The sequence below is a fragment of the Camarhynchus parvulus genome, chromosome 18 (assembly GCF_901933205.1).
Source record: "Camarhynchus parvulus chromosome 18, STF_HiC, whole genome shotgun sequence".
Classification (NCBI taxonomy): domain Eukaryota; kingdom Metazoa; phylum Chordata; class Aves; order Passeriformes; family Thraupidae; genus Camarhynchus; species Camarhynchus parvulus.
In genome coordinates this window covers 4,814,781-4,836,526 of record NC_044588.1, presented here as the reverse complement: position 1 = coordinate 4,836,526, position 21,746 = coordinate 4,814,781, and the positions used below count along the sequence as shown (strand labels likewise).

The following is a 21,746-nucleotide window of genomic DNA, read 5'->3' as shown; positions in this document are numbered from 1 at the left end:
GTACAGCCCAGAAGGGCGCAGGGCGCTGCGGTGGCCGTGTCCTGCGTGTTCCCATCGCAGTGGGGTGTGGAGCTGTGGGGAGATGGGGTGGTGGCACAGGACACCCCACTGCACCGTGCCCTGGCACTGGGGGTGGCTCCTGGGCTGTTCCCAGCCGCCCTCCCTCGCTCTGCCCTTCAGGCCTGGCAGGAAAATCCAGGTGATGTGTTCAGCTTTCATCAGCTGCCACCGGCAGGGCTGGGGCGGGCAGGGCTCTCAAAGGGCCAGGTCCAGGCTGCCAGGGCTGCGCTGTCCCTGTCACAGCGCCTGGGGGCCCCTGGGACCCTCGCCCTGGCGTGGGCAGGGGGCTGCCAGGGGAGCCTTGTGCTGCATTGGGCACCCAGTGCTGCAGCTCCTCCTTGGCCTGGCTGCTGAGCCACGGTCACTGTCTGTCCCCACACGGGCTCACAGTGTCCCCAGAGCAGCTGGCATTGCTGGGGTGGCTCCTCTGGCCTGCTCGGAGCCGGTGCCCAGGGCAGTGCAGCCCCCAGGGGTGCCCGAACCCTCGTGGGCAGTGCAGGGAGCCCTGGCACCCCCCTTGTGGGGACAGTGCCGTGGCACAGAGGGCATTCTGTGCCTGCTCCTCGTGTGCAGCCCAGCTCCAGCCGTGGGCGTCCAGCTTGTGCAAGAGGGACCTTCCTCCCACAGGGACAGGCTGGGGGATGCAGCAGGGCAGGTGAGCTGCCGGGGCAGGGCAAGGAACGCTGCTTGTGCAAGGGGTGCCAGCCCTGCGAGGGGCATTCCCTGGGACAGAGGCGCTCCTGGGCCCTGGTGAGGGCTGTGCCAGCCCTGTGAGCAGCGAGCACCGAGCACCGAGCTCCCCACGCCCATCTGCATCCCGGCACAGGGGGATGCAGCCCTGATCCCACCCCTGAGAGATCTCCCAGCACCAGGACAAGCCCAGCCCAGGCCTGGCTCACCTGCCCAGGCCCAGCTGGTCCCTGGCTGCAGGAGGTGCCCGCGGGTGCAGCCACACCTGCGGCAGGTTTGGGGCTGGCGCCGTGCCCCGAGGTGATGCTGTGGCCGTGCCCGGGGTGCCAGGGGGTGCCAGGTGGTGGGGTGAGGGCAGGAGGAGCCCTCTGAGCCCTCTGAGGTATGCAGCGCCCGAGGAAGGAGGCAGATCCCACCTCCCACCACGGCAGAGGGGGCTGTGGGCACGGCAGGGTGGGCTGGGTGCCAGTGGCACTGGTGAGAGCTCTTGCTCGGCTCTGCTGCCTCAGTTTCCCCATGGAACAGAGGGAGTGGAACCAGCCAGGCTCGCAGGGGAAGGCACCTCTCTCCCACCTCCAGTTCCAACCAGCTCTTCCCCAGATTCCCTCCCCACCATCCTGGCGGCTCCAGGCAGGTGAGGACCGCCCGTTCCCACTCCTGTTTCTGTTCCCATTTCCGTTCCTGTTCCCATTCCCACTCCGATTTCTGCTCCCATTCCCGTTCCCAGTGTTCCCATTCCTGTTCTCACTCCCTTTCCCATTCCTGTTCTCATTCTGGTTCCCATTCCCATTCCTCTCCCATTCCCACTCCCATTCCCGTTCCCATTCCTGTTCTCACTCTAATTCCCACTCCTGTTCCCATTCCCATTCCCAGTGTTCCCATTCCCGTTCTCGCTCCCATTCCCATTCCTGTTCCCATTCCTATCCCCATGCCCATTCCCACTCCCATTCCCTTTCCCACTCCTGCTCCCGTTCCCACTCCCACTCCCATTCCCATTCCCACTCCCATTCCCGTTCCCACTCCCATTCCCATTCCCTTTTCCACTCCTGTTCCCACTCCCATTCCCGTTCTCACTCCCGTTCCCATCTCCATTCCCATCCCCACTCCCATCCCCATCCCCTTTTCCACTCCCATTCCCATCCCCATTCCCGTTCCCATCCCCATCCCCATTCCCATTCCCTTTTCCACTCCCATTCCCATCCCCATTCCCGTTCCCATTCCCGCTGTTCCCGTTCCCTGAGCTGAGCTGTCAGCCCCGATCCCTCCCCGCAGACCAAACCGGCCCTGACGTTTCTCCCCGAGCGCCGCTCCTGCCTTGTGGCTTTCCCGAGGGCAGAGCCAAGGGGGGCACAGGGGACACGAGGCAGCCCCAGGTGCCCCAGATGGACGCGGCAGCGTTGGAGCAGGAGCCGTTCCCTTCCCCAGGCTGATGTTCCGAAAATCAAGGTTGTGACTGACAAAGCCGGGCTGAAATCTGAGATTTGTTTTAATTTATTTAATTTAGAAGCAGCCCCGCAGCCTGGGCTCTCCCTGTCCTCCCTGATATCTCCGGTTCCCTGCCGGCTCCTGGGACAGAGCCAAGTGTGTCATGTCCCCACCTTTCCCTCGCCTTGGGGACAGGGACAGCCCCTCCTGCCACACCGGTGCCCCGGGCACTGCTCCGTGCCAGGCTGGCAGCAGAGGAGAGCAGAGCAGAGCACGGAGCCAGGTCTGTGCCCCCTGCCCTGTCCTGTGCCCGGGGCACCCCCTCGGAGGGGTCCCTGTGCCAGGGCAGGGCTGTCCATGGGCACTGCAGGAGCCGCACTCCAGGTGGGATCATGGAAAGGTTTGGGTTGGAAAGGGCTGGAAATATCATCGAGTTCCAGGCTGGAAAAGCAGCTGCCCTGGGAGAGGCTAGAGCCCAGCCAGGGGATGGATTCCTGGGGAGAACCATCCCAAATCCATCCAGGGGATGGATTCCTGGGGGGAAACCATCCCAAATCCATCCAGGGGATGGATTCCTGGGGGGAAACCATCCCAAATCCATCCAGGGGATGGATTCCTGGGGGGAAACCATCCCAAATCCATCCAGGGGATGGATTCCTGGGGGGAAACCATCCCAAATCCAGCCAGGGGATGGATTCCTGGGGGGAAACCATCCCAAATCCAGCCAGGGGATGGATTCCTGGAGGGAAACCATCCCCATTCCCTGGCACTGCCAGCCAGGAGAGGGCTCCAGCTGGGAAAGGGGAGAGGCTGCACGGAGAACCTGCTGCCCACGGTGCCCACCTGGCCCAGGTGCCAGCAGGGAGGGTCAGAGCATCCTGCCAGGGCTCTCTGGGTACCTGCTCAGCACTGGATGAACGCTGTGGGGAAGGGGCTGAACCCCCCTGGCCCTGGGGGTCTCTGTGGAGTTATTGGGGGTGTCCGTGGGGTTACTGGGGGGGTCTCTGTGGGGTTATTGGGGGGTGTCTGTGGGGTTACTGGGAGGTGTTTTTGGGGTTACTGGGAGGTGTTTTTGGGGTTACTGGGGGGTGGCTGTGGGTTTTCTGTGGGGTTACTGGGGGGTTTCTGACAGCAACCAGCGCTGTCCCCTAGGGAGGGAGGGATTCTGGGGGGGCTGTGGGGGCAGCGCTGTGTCCTGGCACCCTGGGGTGTCCGGACAGTGACCCCCAGCTCGGGGGGAGCTCCCCACAGGCCGGCAGACAAAGCTGGCAGGAGCTGGAAGCAGGAGGGGATGGGGCTGCCCGGGTGCTTCTCCCTGCCCTGCTTTTCAAAGCGCTTTTCAAGCCTTTTCTTCTTTTTTCCTTCTGCGCTTTCAAAAGCTGCTGAGAGGCAGCAAAAGGAGCCGGCGGTGGCTGAGGGAGGGCGGGAGCGATCCGGGCTCCCTCCCCAGGGCCGGCTGCAGCCGCGGGGCTCTGCCGGCACCCCAGGAGAGGGGCTCTGTCTGTCTGTCTGTCTGTCTGTCTGTCTGTCTGTCCCGGGCAGTTTTTCAAGTCGAGTGAGTGCCTGCTCTTCCCAGCCCGCCGGAGCCTTCCCACCAGCCGGGTGATGTTAATCCCGGCCGACTGCGCTGTCTCAGCCATCTCCACGCTCCCGTGACAGCGGCAGGTGAGGCGAGCAGCGCTGCACGGGCTCCCAGCAGCCTGCCACGACCCGCTCTGTCTTACGTGAGAGGGTCGAGATGCTCTGGGGGGCTGGGGCAAGCCCTGCTCCTCTTCCTCACCTACCAAAACCTCGCTGCTGCATCCGGACGTGGCTCCGTCCTCAAGGGCTTTGCCGCTGGCCTCAGCTTCTCTGTACGGAGAGCAAGGGAAATAAAATTTGCCAATCAAATGGGCCATGAAAACGGCGCTGGAGGAAGCAGCACAGCGCAGGATGGAGGCACAGATGTGAGCAGGATGGTGCTGGACACCCGGGCTGGGGGCAGAGCTGTGCCCTGGTGCCAATCCCAGCGTCTCGCAGTGCCTCGCTGCCCAGCTCCGTGCTGACACCACTTCCTTCCCACCCAGGGAAGTGTCAGCCCCACCCGAGCCATCCCAGTGCCCGGTGCTGCCCACCCCGCGCTGCCACAGCGGGATCGGGGACCGGAGCTCCTGGCACCGGTGGCACGAGAAACCTGCGGAGACGGCAGACTCTCCGGAATAGCCAAGAAACGCTGCATTAGGCAGGTTCGGGATAATCTGGGCTCTGCAACCCCTTTTCTCCCACAAAGGTCTGCTCTTAATCCCCTCGAGCGAGCGAGCGAGCAGCGGCTGGGAGCGCAGCGCTCTCCCTGGCAGTGGGGCTGGGATGGGCTCGGGATTCACCGCCAGTGCCGGGGGGGCCGTGGTGGCCGTGGAGCCCATCCCGGGAGAAGTGGAATCCATCCCCGGGGATGTGGAGCCCATCCCGGGGTCCTGGAACCCATCCCGGGGGCCGTGGTATCCATTCCTGGGGACGTGGAGCCCATCCCGAGGGATGTGGAGCCCAACCCTGGGGGATGTGGAATCCATTCCTGGGGATGTGGAACCCATCCCGGGGGATGTGGAATCCATCCCGGGGGATGTGGAGCCCCGCACCAGCACCCACGCTGGGTACCTGGGGTGACCACGGGCCCCACTGCCATCGTGTCCCACCCACCCACGGCCTGGAGGGACCCCAGGGCCCCCCCAAAAGGGATCGAGCGGTGGGACATGCTGGGGACAGGGAGGTGGGGCAGCGGAGGGATGTGGGTGCAGCCTCGTGGGTGTCACGGTCACGAGTGGAACGGGGACATCGCTGCTGCCCTGCGGCTGAAGCCGCCTCCTCCTGGCATCTCAGCGCGGTTCTTAATTCCCCGTAATTAATTAGAGCCGGTCACCCAGCAGCACCTCAACCCCGCCGCTCTGCCAGGGGTGCGGCCAGCTCCGCTCTTTGCCTCTGGGATCCCACTCGTGACCCCCGGCGGGGAGGGACCTGTGCCCTCCATCCCCCGGGGGTGCCGAGCCCCCACTCCTGACCCCTCTCCGGTCCCGGTCCCGGTCCCGGTCCCGGTCCCGGTCCCGGTCCCGGTCCCGGTCCCCCCGCCCCGGGACGCCCCGGGCGGGGCTCAGGGTTCCGCCCCCCCCGCCCCACTCGGGTTTGAATGGAGGGCGTGGGACCGCCCCGTGATGTGGCGCTGTGCCATTGGTCCGGGCGGGGCGATGATGTCATCGCCGGGGGAGGGGGGGCGCTCCGTTCCGGCGCGGCGCGGCCATGGACCGGCGGCGGCGGCGGTGGCGGGGCCCGGGCGAGCAGGTACGGGAGGGGACACACCGGGGGCTCCGGGGGTCGCGGTGGCCCGGCTTGACTCGGCCCCGCTTGGCCAGGTCCGGCCCGGCCCGGCTCGTCCCGGCGTGGCGGGATCCCGGCGCGCTCAGCTCGGCTATTGTCCGGCGGGCGGGCGGGGTCCCCGGTGCTGCCGCGCTCCGGTACCGGGCAGAGGGGCGGCCGGGACCTCATTCCCCGCCGGGCCGTGGGGCCGGAGCGCGGCGCGGGTGGGTGAAGGGGTTAACAGGATGCGGAGCGCTGTTTGCCCAGCGCGGGGCACCGGCCCGGCTCAGCGCACCCCGCCCCACCGGCCATCGGCGCCCGTTCGCTCCGCCGAGCCCCGCGCGGGGCTGGCGGCGGCCGGAGCGGGGCGGTGGCTGCCCGCGGCCCGTGTCGGGAAGGTGGATCCTCGGCGGCTGGAGCGGGTCCAGCGGCACCCGGGGCTGGGCGCCGGCGGGTGCTGAGTCAGAGCCGCCGAAATCCCCGTCCCGCTCATTCCCCGGTGCTCCCGGACAGGGGTCCCGGCTGACCGCAGCCTGCCCTCCGCCCTGCCGCCCGTCCCTGGGCGGCACACGCCGCTGCCCCGGGTGCCCGGAGAGAGGCAGTGCCCGGTTCTACCGGCGCTGGGCACGGGGCTGGCTCCCAGAGCCGCTCCGGTGCCCGCAGAACCGCGGGGCCGTGGGCAGCGAGCGCTCGCGGGGCGCTGGACTCGGCCCACGCCGCCCCGGTTTGACCCCGCTTTGGCAGCAGCAGCAGCAGTGTGCAGTATGGATGTTTCCAAGCGCCGAATCTATGGATCAGGGAGCCTGTTCCAAAGGGAGTTGGGATCTATAGAGCAGGGGAGCTGTTCTAAAGGGATCGTTAACGGGCTCTGGGGGGAAACTGAGGCACAGCGTGCCATCTCTGCAGCCAGGACAGGGCTCGTTCCCCAGCCTGGGCACGCAGTAAACAAATCTGTTTTGGACGCAGCTCCCTCGGAAACCGTGGAGCGACTCCAGCTGAGCTTTAGCACCGAGGAGGCTCAGCGTGTTTGGGGGTGCAGAGCGAGCCTGGTCCGATCCCCGATCCCCGGCTCCGTGAGCGGCCGCGGGGCTCCATCCCCGGCCCCCATCGCCAGCCCCGCCGCCGCCGGCGTTGTGCTGACCGTGCCGCTCGCTGCCTTTGTTCGCTGCGTTTTGTCCCGAGCAGGAAGAGCCGCGCAGGGCCCCCCGAGCCGGGCTGCGGGCCCCCGGCAGGTAGGGAGCCGTGGGATGTCTGCCTGCTAACTTCCCGTCCAGCCCAGCGAAACCGCAGGAATCCGGAGCCCGGCGCGGGTCGGGAGGTCTGTTCGGCCCCGGTATCCTGTGGCAGACCCTGTTGCAGAGAGACAGAGCCGGTAGATAACCTTTCCCCCCCCGGAAAAGTCCCCTCCTGGCCCTGCAGAGCCGCGGGCTGGTTCGTGGCCCCGGAGTTGGAGGATTTATGGCCCTATGCGTGTTCTGGCGTGTCCTGCCAGCGGTTCCTCGCTGAACTCTGGCTACCTCCTGGCTCTTGGCAGTCCCCTCCGGGAGCGCTTCTCTGCTTTTGGCACCGGCCGTGAGTTCCCAGCCTGGTGCTGATCCGTGTGCCGAGAGCCCCGGTGGGAGCCAAGCTTCTCCTCCCTCCCCGGGTGCCATCTCTCCATCCCCGGCTCTGGAGCTCGCTGCCAGCGCTTTTTCCACTTCCAGAGGCCGCTCGGTGCATCCCGGGGTTGCTGCAGCGGCGTCCCGGTGCCAGGGACAGGACCAGACCTGTCCCCGCGCCGGGGCGGGGGCGGTCACCGCCAGCACCGCCTGCCCCCGGGCCCTGGGCAGAGTCGCTGGGGAGCCGAACCGAGGGTGTGACAGCGGCTGTGTCCCCTCCTGGGCCGGCGGTGGCGGGGTGTGAGCCGTGCCCTGTCTCCGGCTGCCGTCTGCCCGGCTCCAACATCAAAGGATCAAAGGATCCCCGAGGGGCAGCGCGCCCCAGAGCGGGGCTGAGCGGGCGGGGTGGCCTCCCTGTCCCGTGTGTGGGGTTCTCCCTGGCCCTGGGCAGTGTGGGGGACCCGACCGGTCCAGCACAGCCCCTGCCCCAGCGCTGGCAGGGCGGGGAGAGCACCCTCTGATCTCGGGGTGCTGCCCGGGGGGCTCTGCATGGGGAAGCTGGGGAGCTCGTTTGGAGCCGGCTGGGCCGGCCAGGAGGCTTTCCCAGCTCGGCTTTCCCAGCTCGGCTTTCCCAGCCTGTGAGCGGAAAGAGCTGGGGGCAGGATGCATGGGAATGTGGCTGGGCTTGGCGTTTCTCCTGTGTGCACTCACTCACTGGCCTCCTTCTGTGAGCCACTTTCACTCCGGTCCCCACGGGTGACTGATGCAGGGCAGGATGAGATGGAGAGGATGGAGGAGGGGGGGGGTCTCGTGGGAAGCCTGCACCATCAGGGCACGTGGGCCTGGCCAGGGCTGTCCCAGTTCTGCGCTGTCCTACAAGCAGACAGTCATTTACAGGGACAGTTGTGTCCCTGGGCGCCTCAGGTTCTCACTCCCCAGAGCCCCTGATCCCACAGGGCTCGCAGGGCAGGTGGGAGGCAGCACAGGGCTGTCAGTACCAGTTATCCCTCTTGTCCTCGAGCCGTGTGTGCAGGTCCTGTCCCCTCCCCTTGCCCCAAAGCCCTGCTGGGGCTTGGCTGTGCTCTGGGCAGCGCTGCCAGGTGCCTGCGAGGTCTCTCGGGTTACCAGCAGCTTCCCCTGGTAGGTGGCTGGAAAGGCAGCGATGCCTCCCTGGCCTGGTTTCCTTTGTGAAAGCACCAGCAGCAGCGGGAATGTCACAGGATCTGCTCTCCCCGAGCGACAGGAGGAGAAAAGGGCTCTGTGTCCAGCTCCCCAGGCCGGGCTGTGTGGGCAGCACTGTCCATCTGTGCTGCCATCGCCTCTCGGGGCGAGCTGGGAGCAAAACATCGAGGGATGGGGGAGATTTTGGCTGCTGTGAAGGCTGGAGCGTTTAGGGGAGGGGGCCATGCTGCTGCTGGGGAGGCTGTGAGGGTGATGGAGCGCTGCTGGCCCGGCTGGGACCGCTCCAACCTCCCGGTGGCCCCTTCGCAAAGTATCTCACAAATGCTGAACTTGGCCCCGAAATCTAAATACAAGGCAGGGACAGTCCCCAGATGGCCTAAATCAGCAGCACGGTTGCCTGGCCCAGCTGGGGAGCTCGCCGGGAGTGTTTGTTTAATGGGAAAGCAGAGGCTGCAGGAATGCTGGCCTGGAAGGAGACCTTGGAAGGGGAAAGCGTTCGTGCCATGCACACGTGTGAGGGAGATCCCAGAGAGGCAGCGGGGCCCAGAGAGCTGCTCCTCTCTGCTGGGATGGGCTGAGGGGGAAGGAATTCCCCTGGCTCCTGGTTTGAGGTGCAGGGAAGGCGGTGTGGCTGCTGGGTGGCTTCTCCTGCTGCTGGGGGTGAACTGGGGGCTCCCCATGTGCCATCATCCCCCTGGGGGCTCAGGCTGTGCCTCCCTGGGCTGCTCAGGGAATGAGACCATGTGCCACCAGTGCCATGCCACGGGGCACTCCTGCCCTGGCCAGGCCCATCCCGGAGCCAGGCGCGGGAGGGTTGGGCAGGGGACTTTGCCCCAGCGTGGGGCCAGAGTCCGTCCTGCCCTGCCCGTGCTGCGGCCGCTCCTCTGGGGGACAGCGGGGTGTCACAGCCTGGCTCTGGGTACAGGAGGGGGTGGAGGTGTCCCCATGTCCTGCTGGCACCCCTGGGTGGGTGCTGTGGCTCCCGGTGGCGGTGTCCGGCCGGGCAGGACCGGGCTGTGCTGGGGCCATCGCTGCCCGCTGTGCCCCGGGGCCGGGCGGGCCCCGGCGGGGACGTGGCCCCGTCCCACGGCTCCTTGCGAAGCCACACGTCCGTGTCCCTTCCCCGGGCGTGTCACGGGGCGCGGTGTCGCCGGCGGTGCCCGGAGGGAGGAAGAGGGCGGCCACGGGCCCTTCCTCCCCGGCTGCCTCTGCCGGGACCACCTGGGGCTGCCTGGCGCCACGGGGTGCGGCCGCACGCTCGCTGGCCTTGTCCCCTCCTTGGGCTGGACGGCTGGGCTGGTGGCCCCGGGGCGGCCGAGGGAAGGAGGAACGTGCCCGGTTGTGCCCGTTGCCATTGCGGTCGGGCAGAGCCCTCGTCATTTCTGTCACCTCTGAGTCACAGCGGTGAGCACGAGACCGCTGGGGAGGGTGGGGATGGTCACACATGGGCTCAGCTCCGAGGGCTTTGGGGGGCTCCAGGGCGGCAGCAGAGCAGTGTCCCCATGTCCCCATGCTGCCGAGCGTGAAGGGGTCCCCATCGTGGTCCCCCCGTCCCCCTGCTCGGCTGGCGGTGCCTCCCGGGGGCTCTACGCCCTCCTCACACACTTCCTGCCGTCTGTTTCCAATTCCTCCTGGCGTCTGCTCCTCCCCGCTCTCTTCCAATTAGAAAAAAAAAAATCCCAGGCATCTTCTCAGCGTGCTGCTCGCAGAGGCTGGAGCTGCCGTGCCTTGCTCGGGAGGCTGGGGCTGCACGGGGAGGGGCAGAGGGTGCCCGTGGTGCCCATTCATGTGGGGCACAGAGTCAGGGATCATTCTGAGGGATTTCTGTGCCCAGGTCCTTTTCCTGAAGGTCTCTCTGCTCCGGGGTGGTTCTGGGGGTGTGGGGAGCTCAGAGGGGTCTGAGGATGTGTCCTTTGTGGAGTGATTGCATGGAGCCAATTCCTGGGAGAGCCAAGCAGCTGGTGGGCACAGGGTCCCATTTTGCAGCTTGGTGGGATCTCCTGGGGGTCTCTCTGCTCCAGGGGTGGGTCTGGGCGTCTGAGGATGTGTCCCATGTGAAGTGATGCCCTGCATGGAGCCAATTCCCGGGAGAACCAAGCAGCTGGTGGGCACAGCGTCCCATTTTGCAGCTTGGTGGGATCCTCGAAGCCTGACCATGTCCCTCCCTCCTCTCCCCTAGGAGTGACCCGTCGGTGACACCAGTGGCATCCCAGCTGCGCAGCCCCACCTGTGAGCACCGGACACAGGACCCAGTGTGGCACAGCCTCCCCTGGGCGCCACCATGCCCATCCTCAAGCAGCTCGTGTCCAACTCGGCGCACTCCAAGCGCCGCTCGCGCGCCGACCTGACGGCTGAGATGATCAGCGCTCCCCTGGGGGACTTCCGCCACACCATGCACGTGGGGCGCGCCGGGGACGCCTTCGGGGACACCTCCTTCCTCACCAGCAAGGCCGGGGAGCCGGTGCCGGAGGCGGGAGAGGAGCCGGGAGCCTCCAAGCCGGGCCTGCTGTCCCGGCGCTTCCGCAGCAGCAAGCGCTCGCAGTCGGTGACGCGCGGCGACCGGCGGGACATGCTGGGCTCGCTGCGCGACTCGGCGCTCTTCGTCAAGAACGCCGTGTCCCTGCCCCAGCTCAACGAGAAGGACGTGGACAGGAGCGCGGGGCAGCTGCCCAAGAGCCTCTCGTCCAGCCCCGTGAAGAAGCTGCCCGAGGAGGGGAGCCCCGAGGAGCAGCAGCGCCCCAACGGGGCGGCCGCGGGGCCGCTGAGCCCCGGCCTGGACGAACGCGACTTCGGCGACATCACGGACCTGCCCGTGGGGCTGGCCAAGGGCGGCGCGGGCTTGAAGCACGCCGAGTCCATCATGTCCTTCCACATCGACCTGGGGCCCTCCATGCTCGGTGACGTGCTGAGCATCATGGATAAGGATCAGTGGGAGCAGGATGAAGATGCGGAGGCGGAGGAGAGCCGCGAGGAGGAGGAGGAGGAGGAAGGGGAGCCTGCCCCGCCTGGCTCCCCGCTGGCGGCCCCGCCGAGCCAGAGCCCGGCCCGTGGCGCCGGTGGCCGCAGCCCCAGGGACAGCAGCCCGGTGTCCAGCTGCCCCTCGGAGCGCAGCCCTGTCCCCAGGCCGCCGAGCCAGCGGGGAGCGGCCCTGAAACGCCCCGACAAGGAGTTCTCGTTCGCCGACGAGGATGACGATGAGATCCGGGTATAGAGGAGGGCCGAGCCCAGGGTCTGGTTCTCACCGAGCTTGCTTGGACACAGGGCTGGACAGCCCAAGAGATGGCACAGGGGAGGACTCGGCTCCTGCCTCGTTCGCTCCGTGTGCTGCGGCAGGACAGAGCTCTGCTCCCGGGGCTGGGCCGCTCCTGACAGCCCCAGGCAGCTCCAGCACTTCCTGGGAGGGGGAAGCAGACTCGATTTCGGTTCTTTCTGTTGGACTTTGGATATTAGCTCCTTTCTCCTGCCCCCCTGCCCGTGTAAGGCGATTTAGCATCCAACAAGACAGCCTTTGGAGTTTTAGCCCTTTTAGTAATATGTATATATTTTCCACCGTACAGTTTTTACTGTTTTCTGATTTGTACTTACCTTTCTCTACTCTCTTTTGGTTTTAACTGAGGGAACATTTCCCGTGAGGAACAACTTGGCTCTGGACCTCAGAGGTGGCCTGGGACTATGGGCAGCTCCAGCTTCCTGGGTTTTTTGGGGACAGAAGAACTGTTTTCTGCAGACCAAGAGTCTCCCAGTGCCGTGGCAGGCGCTCGCTCCCCATCCCTCGGATGGATGGATGGATGGATGGATGGTTCCATCCCAGATGCTTGACTCTCCAACCAGCCTGGGGCTCACAGGGATGCTCCCAGCCAGCTCCAGGGACGCTGATGGAAGTGTGGGTCTGTCCCCTGTGGGAGGAGCTCCTGGAAGGCACCGGGATCCCGGTGGGGCCGGGCAGCGGCGGGAGCAGGCGGCTGGAACAGGAGCTTTTATACCGTGTCTGTACAAATGCAAGGAATAAAAGGAAATGGTAGTGACTGCAGTGGCCTGAGTTCCTCAGGGGCGACATTCCGGGGGGGACCTGCTGCCCAAGCAGGAGCAGTGTCCCTGTGCTGCCGCCACCGCCCTGCCCATCCCTGGCCACAGCGTGGGCACCTGCCGGGGCCGAGCTTTCTGTGCCCGTGTCCTGAGGAAGCAGCAGAGCCCCCGCTGGCCGGATCTGGCTCAGGGCTGGGCCCCTCGGGCCAGGCAGCTCCTGCCAAGGGCTGGCTCTGCCAGCGCTGCCCTGTCTTCCCGCAGCCCTGCTCCCTGCAGCCGGGGAGGAGGGCACGGTGCTGGGGGGGCAGGACTGGCTGTCCCTGCTCCCACGGGCTGGGGGCCAGGGGGTGCCCTGCTGGGGCTTCCTGGCCCTGTGGGGCTGCCCTGGCCCTGGATGATCCCAGCAGAGCGAGCAGGAGTCACTGTGATCCCACAGCTCAGCCGCTGGGGAAATGGGGCTCTGCCAGTGCTGGGAGCGACCTCCCCCTCCAGCCCCTTGGATGGAGCTGGGCTGAGAGGGGGCAAAGTGCCAGGAATGGCCCCACAGCCTTTCCCTGAGCACCATCCTCCTCACTGGAGACAGGGAATGATTTGTGCCCCCAAACATCTCCCAGCTCTGGGAGGGGCTGGATGCCCCTGTCCGCCCAAACGGATCTCCCTGGAGAAGCCAGGGGAGCGGGCAAACGCTGTGGGGACACAATGGGGTCCTGTCCTGTCACCCTGGCCAGGGGACATTGGGCCATTGTCCGGGGCAGGGAGAACAACAGCAGCTGCAGCTGGCGGCTCTGAGCTCAGCAGGCTGCCTCTGCCCTGGTCACTGTGCCAGGGTCCCATGTCCCACCCCCTGAGCCAATGACCCCGGTCACTGTCACCTGGGGGGTCACCCCTCTTGTCCCTTAGGGGTGCTGTGGCACAAAGCGGCGAGGTTTGGTCCCTGGGCTGGGCTGTGCTCCCCGGGGCTCTGGGGTGGGGAGCAGCCCTGGGGTGACACTTCACGGGCCGCCTGCCGCTGTCACTCGGCCGCCCTGATCTTTGTGACGCCTGTCGGCTCCAGGCCGGGGCTCGGCAGCGCCGCGGTGCCGCGAGCTGATGGGGCAGAAAGTGCGAGCGGGGCTGCTGAGCGTGAGCACGGCCGGGACACGGGGACAGCGCACGGAGCGGGGACAGCGACAGTGCCACGTGTGCTGGGCTGGCGGGGAGTGACACCGGCACTGCCAGTGGCCGGCAGCACCGACAGCCAGGCTGCACCCCCAGCCTCCCCAAAGCCCCCGGGGTGGGCACGGTGACATCTGTCACACCCCCGGGATGGGCACAGTGCCATTTGTCACACCCCCGGGATGGGCACAGTGCCATTTGTCACACGCCCATGTCGCAGACACCTTTTATGAAAAATCCTTTCCTTAGGATTTTTCCTCCTGAGAAGCTGAAAAGCCTCAGGAACAAAATGTAAACAATGGTTATCTGCTGCTGTGGAATGCAACAGGTGCATCTGTGATTGGTCTCATGTGGTTGTTTCTAATTAATGGCCAATCACAGTCCAGCTGGCTCGGACTCTCTGTCCAAGCCACAAGCCTTTGTTATCATTCCTTCTTTTTCTATTCTTAGCCAGCCTTCTGATGAAACCTTTTCTTCTATTCCTTTAGTATAGTTTTAATATAATATATATCATAAAATAATAAATCAGCCTTCTGAAACATGGAGTCAGATCCTCGTCTCTTCCCTCATCCTCGGACCCCTGTGAACACGGTCACACCCCCGGGGTGGCACCAGGGTGTCCCACACGGCTGCAGGGTGGGCAGTGGGTGCCCAGCACCCTGCAGCACCCACGGGCAGAGTGTGACAGTGCTGCTCCAGTGCTCTGATGGCAAGTGACAGAATGGGAGCAGGGCTCCACGGGCCGTGGCAGCCCCGGGCGCTGAGCAGGGATGGAGCTTTGGGATAAATCCAGGGATAAATCCTGCTCCAGGCGGGCTCCAGGAAACCCACAGAGCCCTGGTCGTGCCCAGAATGTGCCACTGGAGCCTGGCACTCGTGAAAGCCCCAAAACTTTCATGGCAAAGGGTTTGCCCTTTGGGCACAGCAGCTCATCCCATGGAGTTTTCTATCCCAGAATTGGGGTGTTGTGGTCTGAGCTGCTGCTCCAGCACCTTCACACAGGTCCTGGCCAGTCCCACCAGTACAGCGGGTGAGAACAAACTGGGCTGGGCCAGGCACAGCTCTGAATTGAAAGGGAATGGTTCTTGGGGTTCAAGTGCACTCAGGGATGGAGGTGTCCCTGCCTGAGGATGGAACAAGGAGGGCTCTGAGGAGCGTTCCACGAGGAACCATTCCATGATTTATTGGGGTGCAAGGTGTGGCCTGTGGTATTCACACGCCCTCTGAACAGAGAGGAGCTGTGAGATAAGCAGAGAAGAAGGAAAACACAATTCTTATCTTGCTTGCAGTGTCTGTGTTGTGCTAAAGTAGAATGCAATGTGGAGATTGCTTACCCAAGGTGAGGATGTTTTATTCCCTTGGCCAGGTGTGTGTCAGACTGTCCTGGGACAGAGAGAGAGAATCAGAGATGAGTGCAGTGTGAGCAGCTGTGAGCAAGAGTGAGTGCATGGCAGATTCAGTTTAGATACTATGTACATAGTATAGTATAATAAAGTAATTAATCAGCCTTCTGATGATGGAGTCAGATGCATTTGATTCACAATCGTGGCCCCTTCCAGGAGCCCAGGGCTGTGGGTCTGTCTTGCCAAGCCCTGGAGAGCAGGGCAGGGCTGGTGCTGCTGTGCCCAGAGCCCAGCAAAGCACAGCCAGCACCCACCCCGTGCTGCTGGGAACGCCCCATCCCAGCACTCTGCCCATGTTTGTCTCCATGCAAGGCCTCAAAGCGAGGGGTTAACGCGGCTCCCAGCCAGCCCCAGCCCCTTTCCTGGAGGAGAAGCAGATGTGGGAGTGGGGAGGCTCAGAGGGGCTGCCTGGGGCCGGGGGCTGAGCTCCCCAGCTGCGGCACCAGGCAATCAGGGCTGCAAATTGGGATCAGATGTGGGCAGCTCCCCCCTCTAAATGCAGCACTCCAGGGCGGCTGGGGCTGGTTCTGCTCTGCCTGGGGAGGAGGAGGAGGAAGAGGAGGGTTTTGCTGGGGCCCAGGGTGGCTGCAGGGACCTCCAGGGCGTGCTGCTCCCTTTGGAGAGCTGTGTTTTCCTTGGGGGCTGCCCCTGCCTCTTCCCTTGTCTCTTCCCCTGCTGGGCTCTTCCCACAGCAGGGATGATGCAGGAGCTGGTGGCTGGCGTGGAGAAGATCAGCTTTGACTCGGAGGCTGATGTGGAGGAGCTCAGAGCTCAGCCCCTGCCCTTCCCGGGGGTGGACAGTAAGTTTGGGACAGGGCTGTGGCATGTTTGGAGGGTGCTGGGGCTGTGGGACCTTTTGGGGTTCTCCTCTTTCTGCCCTCCTGCAAAACCTGGGTGGTTTTTGTCCTGGCTCTGGGCATTGCTGGCTCAGGGGTGCAGCTGGCAAAGCTGTTGGGGAGCTGCCAGGGTCCCCAATGTCCCTGTGGGGACAGCACTGGGGGTAGCAGGTGAAGCCCTCCCCACCCCGGGGCTGTGGATGCAGGTGGGGCTGGGACACTGGGGGCAGGCTGGCAGGGACAGGGCTGTCCCAGGTGAGCAGGGACACTGGGGGCAGGCTGGCAGTGCCAGGGCTGTCCCAGGTGAGCAGGGACACTGGGGACAGGCTGGCAGGGACAGGGCTGTCCCAGGTGTGCTGGGACACTGGGGCCAGGCTGGCAGTGACAGAGCTGTCCCAGGTGAGCAGGGACACTGGGGGCAGGCTGGCAGTGATAGAGCTGTCCCAGATGCCCAGGCCCACCCCCGGCCCGGCGGGGCCAAGCCCGCCGTGTGCAAGCATTGGCTGCGAGGGCTCTGCAAGAGGGGCGACGGCTGCGACTTCCTGCACGACTACGATGCCACCCGGATGCCCGAGTGCTATTTCTACTCCAAGTTCGGTAGGTGCGGGGCTGGGCATCCCAGGGAGCCCCTTCCCAGCCCTCTCCCACCCCTCGGGGCTGGCCCGGAGCGAGCGGCTGATGCCACCTCCTGCCTGCGGGAAGAAGTGCCGCTGTCACGCAGCCAGGGTCACTGTCCCCGTGCCCCATCCCAGGCAAACCTGGCTGCTCCCAGGGCACCCCAATTCCTCTCATGCTGGCGGGATTCCCTCTGCATTGTGCCGAATGTCGCACGCCTTGTTCCCGCAGGGGAGTGCAGCACCAAGGACTGTCCCTTCCTGCACGGGGGTGACACCGCCAGCACCGGGGGCTGTCCCTGGTACGACCGAGGCTTCTGCTGGCACGGTGAGCTGGGACAGGGCAGGGCTGGGGGGGCAGGGGGTGCCCAGCGGGGATGGGGCAGTGTGACCGTGTTCACAGGGGTCTCAGGATGAGGGAAGAGACGAGGATCTGACTCTGTGTTCCAGAAGGCTTGATTTATTATTTTATGATATATATTACATTAAAACTATACTAAAAGAATAGAAGAAAGGATTTCATCAGAAGGCTGGCTGAGAATAGAAAAAGAAAGAATGAATAACAAAGGCTTGTGTTTCAGACAGAGAATCCAAGCCAGCAGACTGTGATTGGCCATTAATTAGAAACAACCACATGAGACCAATCCCAGATGCACCTGTTGCATTCCACAGCAGCAGATAATCATTGTTTACGTTTTGTTCCTGAGGCCTCTCTGCTTCTCAGGAGGAAAAATCCTAAGGAGAGGATTTTTCAGAAAATATCATGGCTACAGGGCAGGGTGGGCAGGGGGTGCCCAGCGGGGATGGGGCAGGGCAGGGGGTGCCCAGTGAGGATGGAGCTGGTGCCCACGACCCGAGGGGCTGGATTTGGGCTCGGGGCTGCAGGGAAAGCAGAGCTCTCACAATCCCATGTCCCTGTGAGTGTCCCCTCTGCCCGGCAGGTCCCCTGTGCAAGTACAAGCACACGAGGAGGGTGATGTGTGCCAACTACCTGGTGGGCTTCTGCCCCGAGGGACCCAAGTGCAAATTCGTGCAGTACGTACTGGGGGGGCTTGGAATGTGGTTTGGGGGGGGTACAATCCCCTCTCTGAGGTGGCCGTGGCCCTTGCAGGGTCAGGGACAAGGACACAAAGGGTCTGAATGAACAAAACTCCACAGCTGAGCTGTGCTGCTCACAGCTGGGTGGGCAGGGGACAGCTCTGAGGGGCTGGGGGAGCCTCGGGAGGGTCTGGGGACAGCCCTGGTGCCCATGGAGGTGCCCCTGACGTGCTGGGGGAGCCCCAGGAGGGTCTGGGGACACCCCAAGGAGTAACTGCCTGTCCTCTGTGTCCCCTCCAGCCTCAAGGCCGGGCTGATGCCGAGCAGCACAGACCCATCCAAGGTGAAGCTGCTGTCCCTGTGCCCACGGGGGTGCTACCCCAGCTGCCCCCAGCTCCTGTGGGGCAGCAGATGCCAACTGCCCCTCTGCCCTCTTTCCCCCAGGGAGCTGGATGCCCATGGGGGCTGGTACAGAGGGATCTGGCTGCTGCAGAGGACAGGGGAGGGGAGCAGGTGCCAGCCAAGGAGCCACCTGCACGTGGCACCCAGCACCTGTGGGACACCGGGGGCTGCCCCCAGAGCCCTCAGAGCCTGCTGGAAGGAGGCACCTGCTCCAAGGTGAGAGATTTTGGGCAATGGGAGCAGTGGTCTCACCTTGGGGGGAGGATGAGGGGCAGCAGGTGCGTGGGGATTCTCAGAGTGCTGCCAAACAGCCTCTTTGACTGGAAATGTGTCTTTTCCTTGTGGCATTTGGAGCTGGGGTGGGAACCAGCAGGGGAAGGGATTTGAGTGGTGAGAACCCTGGGAACAACAAATCCCTGTGGCTCAGAGGTTTGGTGCAGTTGGAACTCTTGGGGTGCTGTTTCCATGATCCCATTCCTTTGGAAATGGGGTCAAAAGGAACACATGGGGATGTGGCAGGAGCTGATCCAGCACAACCCCCTTCCCTGTGCCCCTAGAGAGGATCAGCCACTCCCTGTGCCAGCCAGAGCAGGAGGACTCAGCTGGGAATGCTGCTGGGAAAGTGACTGCAGTGTTCCACACAGCTCAGGAGAGGAGGAGGAGGAGGGCACACACCATGGACACGGCACCGGAGCAGCTGCTGGGCAAGGACAGCCAGCAGGGTGTGCCCAGCACAGCTCACAGCTGGCACAGGCAGCACAGAAATCACTGCAAGCAATGGAAATCAGGGCCTGGCACTGCTGGCTGCTCCCCTGGCACTGCTGGCTGAGGGCAGCAGCAGCACTGCCAAGGTGTGAAGGGGTGCACGAGTGGCTCAGGCCAGGATCCTGGCACAGGGAGGGTGGGGATGTGCCCACCCCTTGGGAAGGGGGCACAAAGCACCACGTTTGAGATCACAACCCAAGCAGGAAAGGAAAATCCACACAGGTTTTTATTGCTGGTGAGAGAGTTTTCGGTGCAGCACCTCTGTCACAGCACTACTGCACTCTGCAGAATAAAGAGCTCAGACTTTTAATTCTTGGCTCTTTTTTTTTTTTTTTTGCTCTTCATGCCTGGAACATGAGCAACCCTTTCCCAGACATGTCTGGGAATGGCAGGCTCCAACTAGCACTGCTGAGTGTCCTGGTTTGCCTGCTGCAGGCAGGGGTTTGCCCTTTGGGCACAGCAGCTCATCCCATGGAGTTTTCTATCCCAGAATTGGGGTGTTGTGGTCTGAGCTGCTGCTCCAGCACCTTCACACAGGTCCTGGCCAGTCCCACCAGTACAGGGGTGAGTACAAACTGGGCTGGGCCAGGCACAGCTCTGAATTGAAAGGGAATGGTTCTTGGGGTTGAAGTGCACTCAGCTACAGCAGAATTGTCAAATAATCTCTAATGACAGCACAGGAGAAGGTGTTGTCCCCTGTGCCGAGCGAGGGATCTGGGACTCTGCAGCCTCCAGGAGCTCTCCTGCCCCCACAGATCTCCCAGGTGCCTCTAAAGCTGTCTCATTTCACTATTAAAGCTGCCTGACCACGGAGGGGTGAGCACAGGCTGTCCCTGTCACCTCTGTGCCACACAAGCCGACCTGCAAAGCAGCTCCTCCTCAGCCCCAGCCAGGCCCCTGCTGCTGGGCATTCCTGCTGCTCTGCTGCCTCCCCAGGAGCTGGGGCTGTTCCCTGGCTGCTGCTCCAGCTCCTTCAGTGGTATTTTCTCCAGCGGTGCCGCTCTGGAAGAACAGGGAGGGAAAAAATCCCAGGGTAAGCTCAGGGATCTGTTTGGGGGCTCCAGCCCAAGTGCAGCTTCTCTGTTTCTGTGCTGCCAAACGCCAGCAAAGCCCTTGTCATCTGCCAGGAAATGCAGCTCCTGGTGGAACTTCTCCTCCCTCTGCCCCGTGTGGGCTTTGCCAAGTGCTCCTGACAATCCTGGTGCTCTCCAGGGAGAAGCTGTGAGTCAGCAGCTGCTATCAGCACTTTTATTAAGCAAATTCCTCTGCCCACCTAGAGAATCCTGCTCTCTGAGCTCTGGTATTAAATGGGGAGTGTTTAAATAATTTAGTTATTTCAATTATTCCAGAGCTTTAATTAACAGGGGTGCTAAACAGACTTTCCAAGTGTTGCAAAAGGAAAAATTCCTGAAATAGGAAGTCTTACTGATCCAGAGCTTTAATTAACAGGGGTGCTAAACAGACTTTCCAAGTGTTGCAGAAGGAAAAATTCCTGAAATAGGAAGCCTTACTGAAGTGCTGATAGTTCCAGCCATAGCTGAGCAGGCAGTACCCAGCCAGGAGCATGGAGATTCCAGCAGGGCCCCCCTGCTTCACGTGGATGTACTTGGCACAGTAACTGCCCCAGGCTGTTGGGAGAGAAAGGAGAGAGGGATAAATCAGGGGCTGCTCTTGGGAATTCACGGCTTCCCTGCAACTTTACAGAGCCAAAATGTTGGGGAGGTTTGTTTGTTTGTTCCCACTGCCAGAGGGCAGGGATTGGTGGGATGATGGATGGGAAGGAATTGTTCCTTGTGAAGGGGGTGAGGCCCTGGCACAGGTGTCCAGAGCAGCTGTGGCTGCCCCTGGATCCCTGGAAATGCCCAAGGCCAGGCTGGATGGGGTTTGGAGCCACCTGGGATAGTGGAAGGCAGGGAATGGCACTGGATCATCCTTCTGGTCCCTTCCATCACTCCATGACTTGTGCTTTGTAAAGATCCAGGTTGGCTATTTGAACAAAGGAAATCAGGGGAGTGGGATGGATGTGCCCCAAAAGCCAGGAGTTCTCACCTCTCTGCACTGCTCCCAGCAGCGCCTGGGCAGAGAAGCTGCACGTGCTGACCCAGGTGTGCAGCTCGCCCAGCCTCACCTCCATCAGGGGCCTCTCGGCCAGGGGACCTGCAGGGTGACACAGCAGGGTCACAGCCGTGAGGGCTCTGTGCTGCCAGGGGAGCTGGGACGGGGTGGGATATGGAATTTGGGCTGGGACAAGGAGAGGGAATCACCCCTCCCACACAGTTTGGGCTCTGTCCATCCAAGTCTCCATAAAAACACCACCCACTGGCTTTGCAGGCTGGAGGAGCCCAGTTAAAGCTCCTTGGATTCTCCAGGATCCTCCCCTGGGCAAGCCCAGCATTCCCTGCCCCTCCTTTTCCATTCCCTGCCCCTCCTCTCCTGTTCCCTAACCCTCTTCTCCCATTCCCTCTGCCATTCCAGCACATCCCAGCAGGGAGATTTTCGTTACCTTGCTGCCCCTGTGCCAATCCACCCCTGGCTGTCTCCACCGTGATCCTCGCATCCTCGTGGAAACGCTTCCCTGGGAAAATCCCCAGCCCTCCCGACTCGGGATACAATTCTGGAAACCACTCCAAGCCCTGGGCCGAGCAGGGGGGTTGGGTTTGGGCTGTGAGGGGCAGAGCTGGGCTCAGGCTGGGCTGGGTTTGGGGTGTGAGGGGCAGAGCTGGGCTCAGGCTGGGCTGGGTTTGGGGTGTGAGGGGCAGAGCTGGGCTCAGGCTGGGCTGGGTTTGGGGTGTGAGGGGCAGAGCTGGGCTCAGGCTGGGCTGGGTTTGGGGTGTGAGGGGCAGAGCTGGGCTCAGGCTGGGCTGGGTTTGGGGTGTGAGGGGCAGAGCTGGGCTCAGGCTGGGCTGGGTTTGGGGAGTGAAGGGCAGATCCAGCCCCGGGGCTGTGCCAGGGCTCGGGACGGGCTGGGTTTGCAGATCCAGCCCCGGGGCTGTGCCAGGGCTCGGGACGGGCTGGGTTTGCAGATCCAGCCCCGGGGCTGTGCCAGGGCTCGGGACGAGCTGGGTTTGCAGATCCAGCCCCGGGGCTGTGCCAGGGCTCGGGACGGGCTGGGTTTGCAGATCCAGCCCCGGGGCTGTGCCTGGGCTCAGGACGGGCTGGGTTTGGGGCAGATCCAGCCCCGGGGCTGTGCCAGGGCTCGGGACGGGCTGGGTTTGGGGCAGATCC

At 63.7% G+C, this 21,746-nt stretch overlaps 2 protein-coding genes across 4 annotated transcripts; both read left to right on the top strand.

Annotated features, from left to right (window-relative positions):
- Window positions 1-5,414: 5,414 nt before the first annotated feature.
- CDC42EP4 (CDC42 effector protein 4) lies at window positions 5,415-12,308 on the top strand. Of its 3 annotated transcripts, none has more exons than XM_030962300.1 (2): window positions 5,415-5,487; window positions 10,462-12,308. In XM_030962300.1, the coding sequence occupies exon 2, from the start codon at window positions 10,564-10,566 to the stop codon at window positions 11,491-11,493; it is 930 nt and encodes a 309-aa protein (XP_030818160.1). In that variant the 5' UTR covers window positions 5,415-5,487; window positions 10,462-10,563; the 3' UTR covers window positions 11,494-12,308. The 3 variants fall into 3 exon arrangements, with proteins under 3 accessions (XP_030818160.1, XP_030818161.1, XP_030818162.1); XM_030962301.1 differs by lacking the exon at window positions 5,415-5,487 and adding an exon at window positions 9,677-10,116; XM_030962302.1 differs by lacking the exon at window positions 5,415-5,487 and adding an exon at window positions 9,677-10,131.
- A 3,138-nt stretch (window positions 12,309-15,446) lies between these two features.
- On the top strand, window positions 15,447-18,820 carry CPSF4L (cleavage and polyadenylation specific factor 4 like). Its single transcript, XM_030962007.1, has 7 exons — window positions 15,447-15,666; window positions 16,150-16,299; window positions 16,549-16,644; window positions 17,258-17,351; window positions 17,655-17,697; window positions 17,799-17,972; window positions 18,314-18,820. Exons 1-7 carry the CDS (start codon window positions 15,564-15,566, stop codon window positions 18,380-18,382), a joined length of 729 nt encoding a protein of 242 aa, XP_030817867.1. The 5' UTR covers window positions 15,447-15,563; the 3' UTR covers window positions 18,383-18,820.
- The last annotated feature ends 2,926 nt before the right edge of the window (window positions 18,821-21,746 follow it).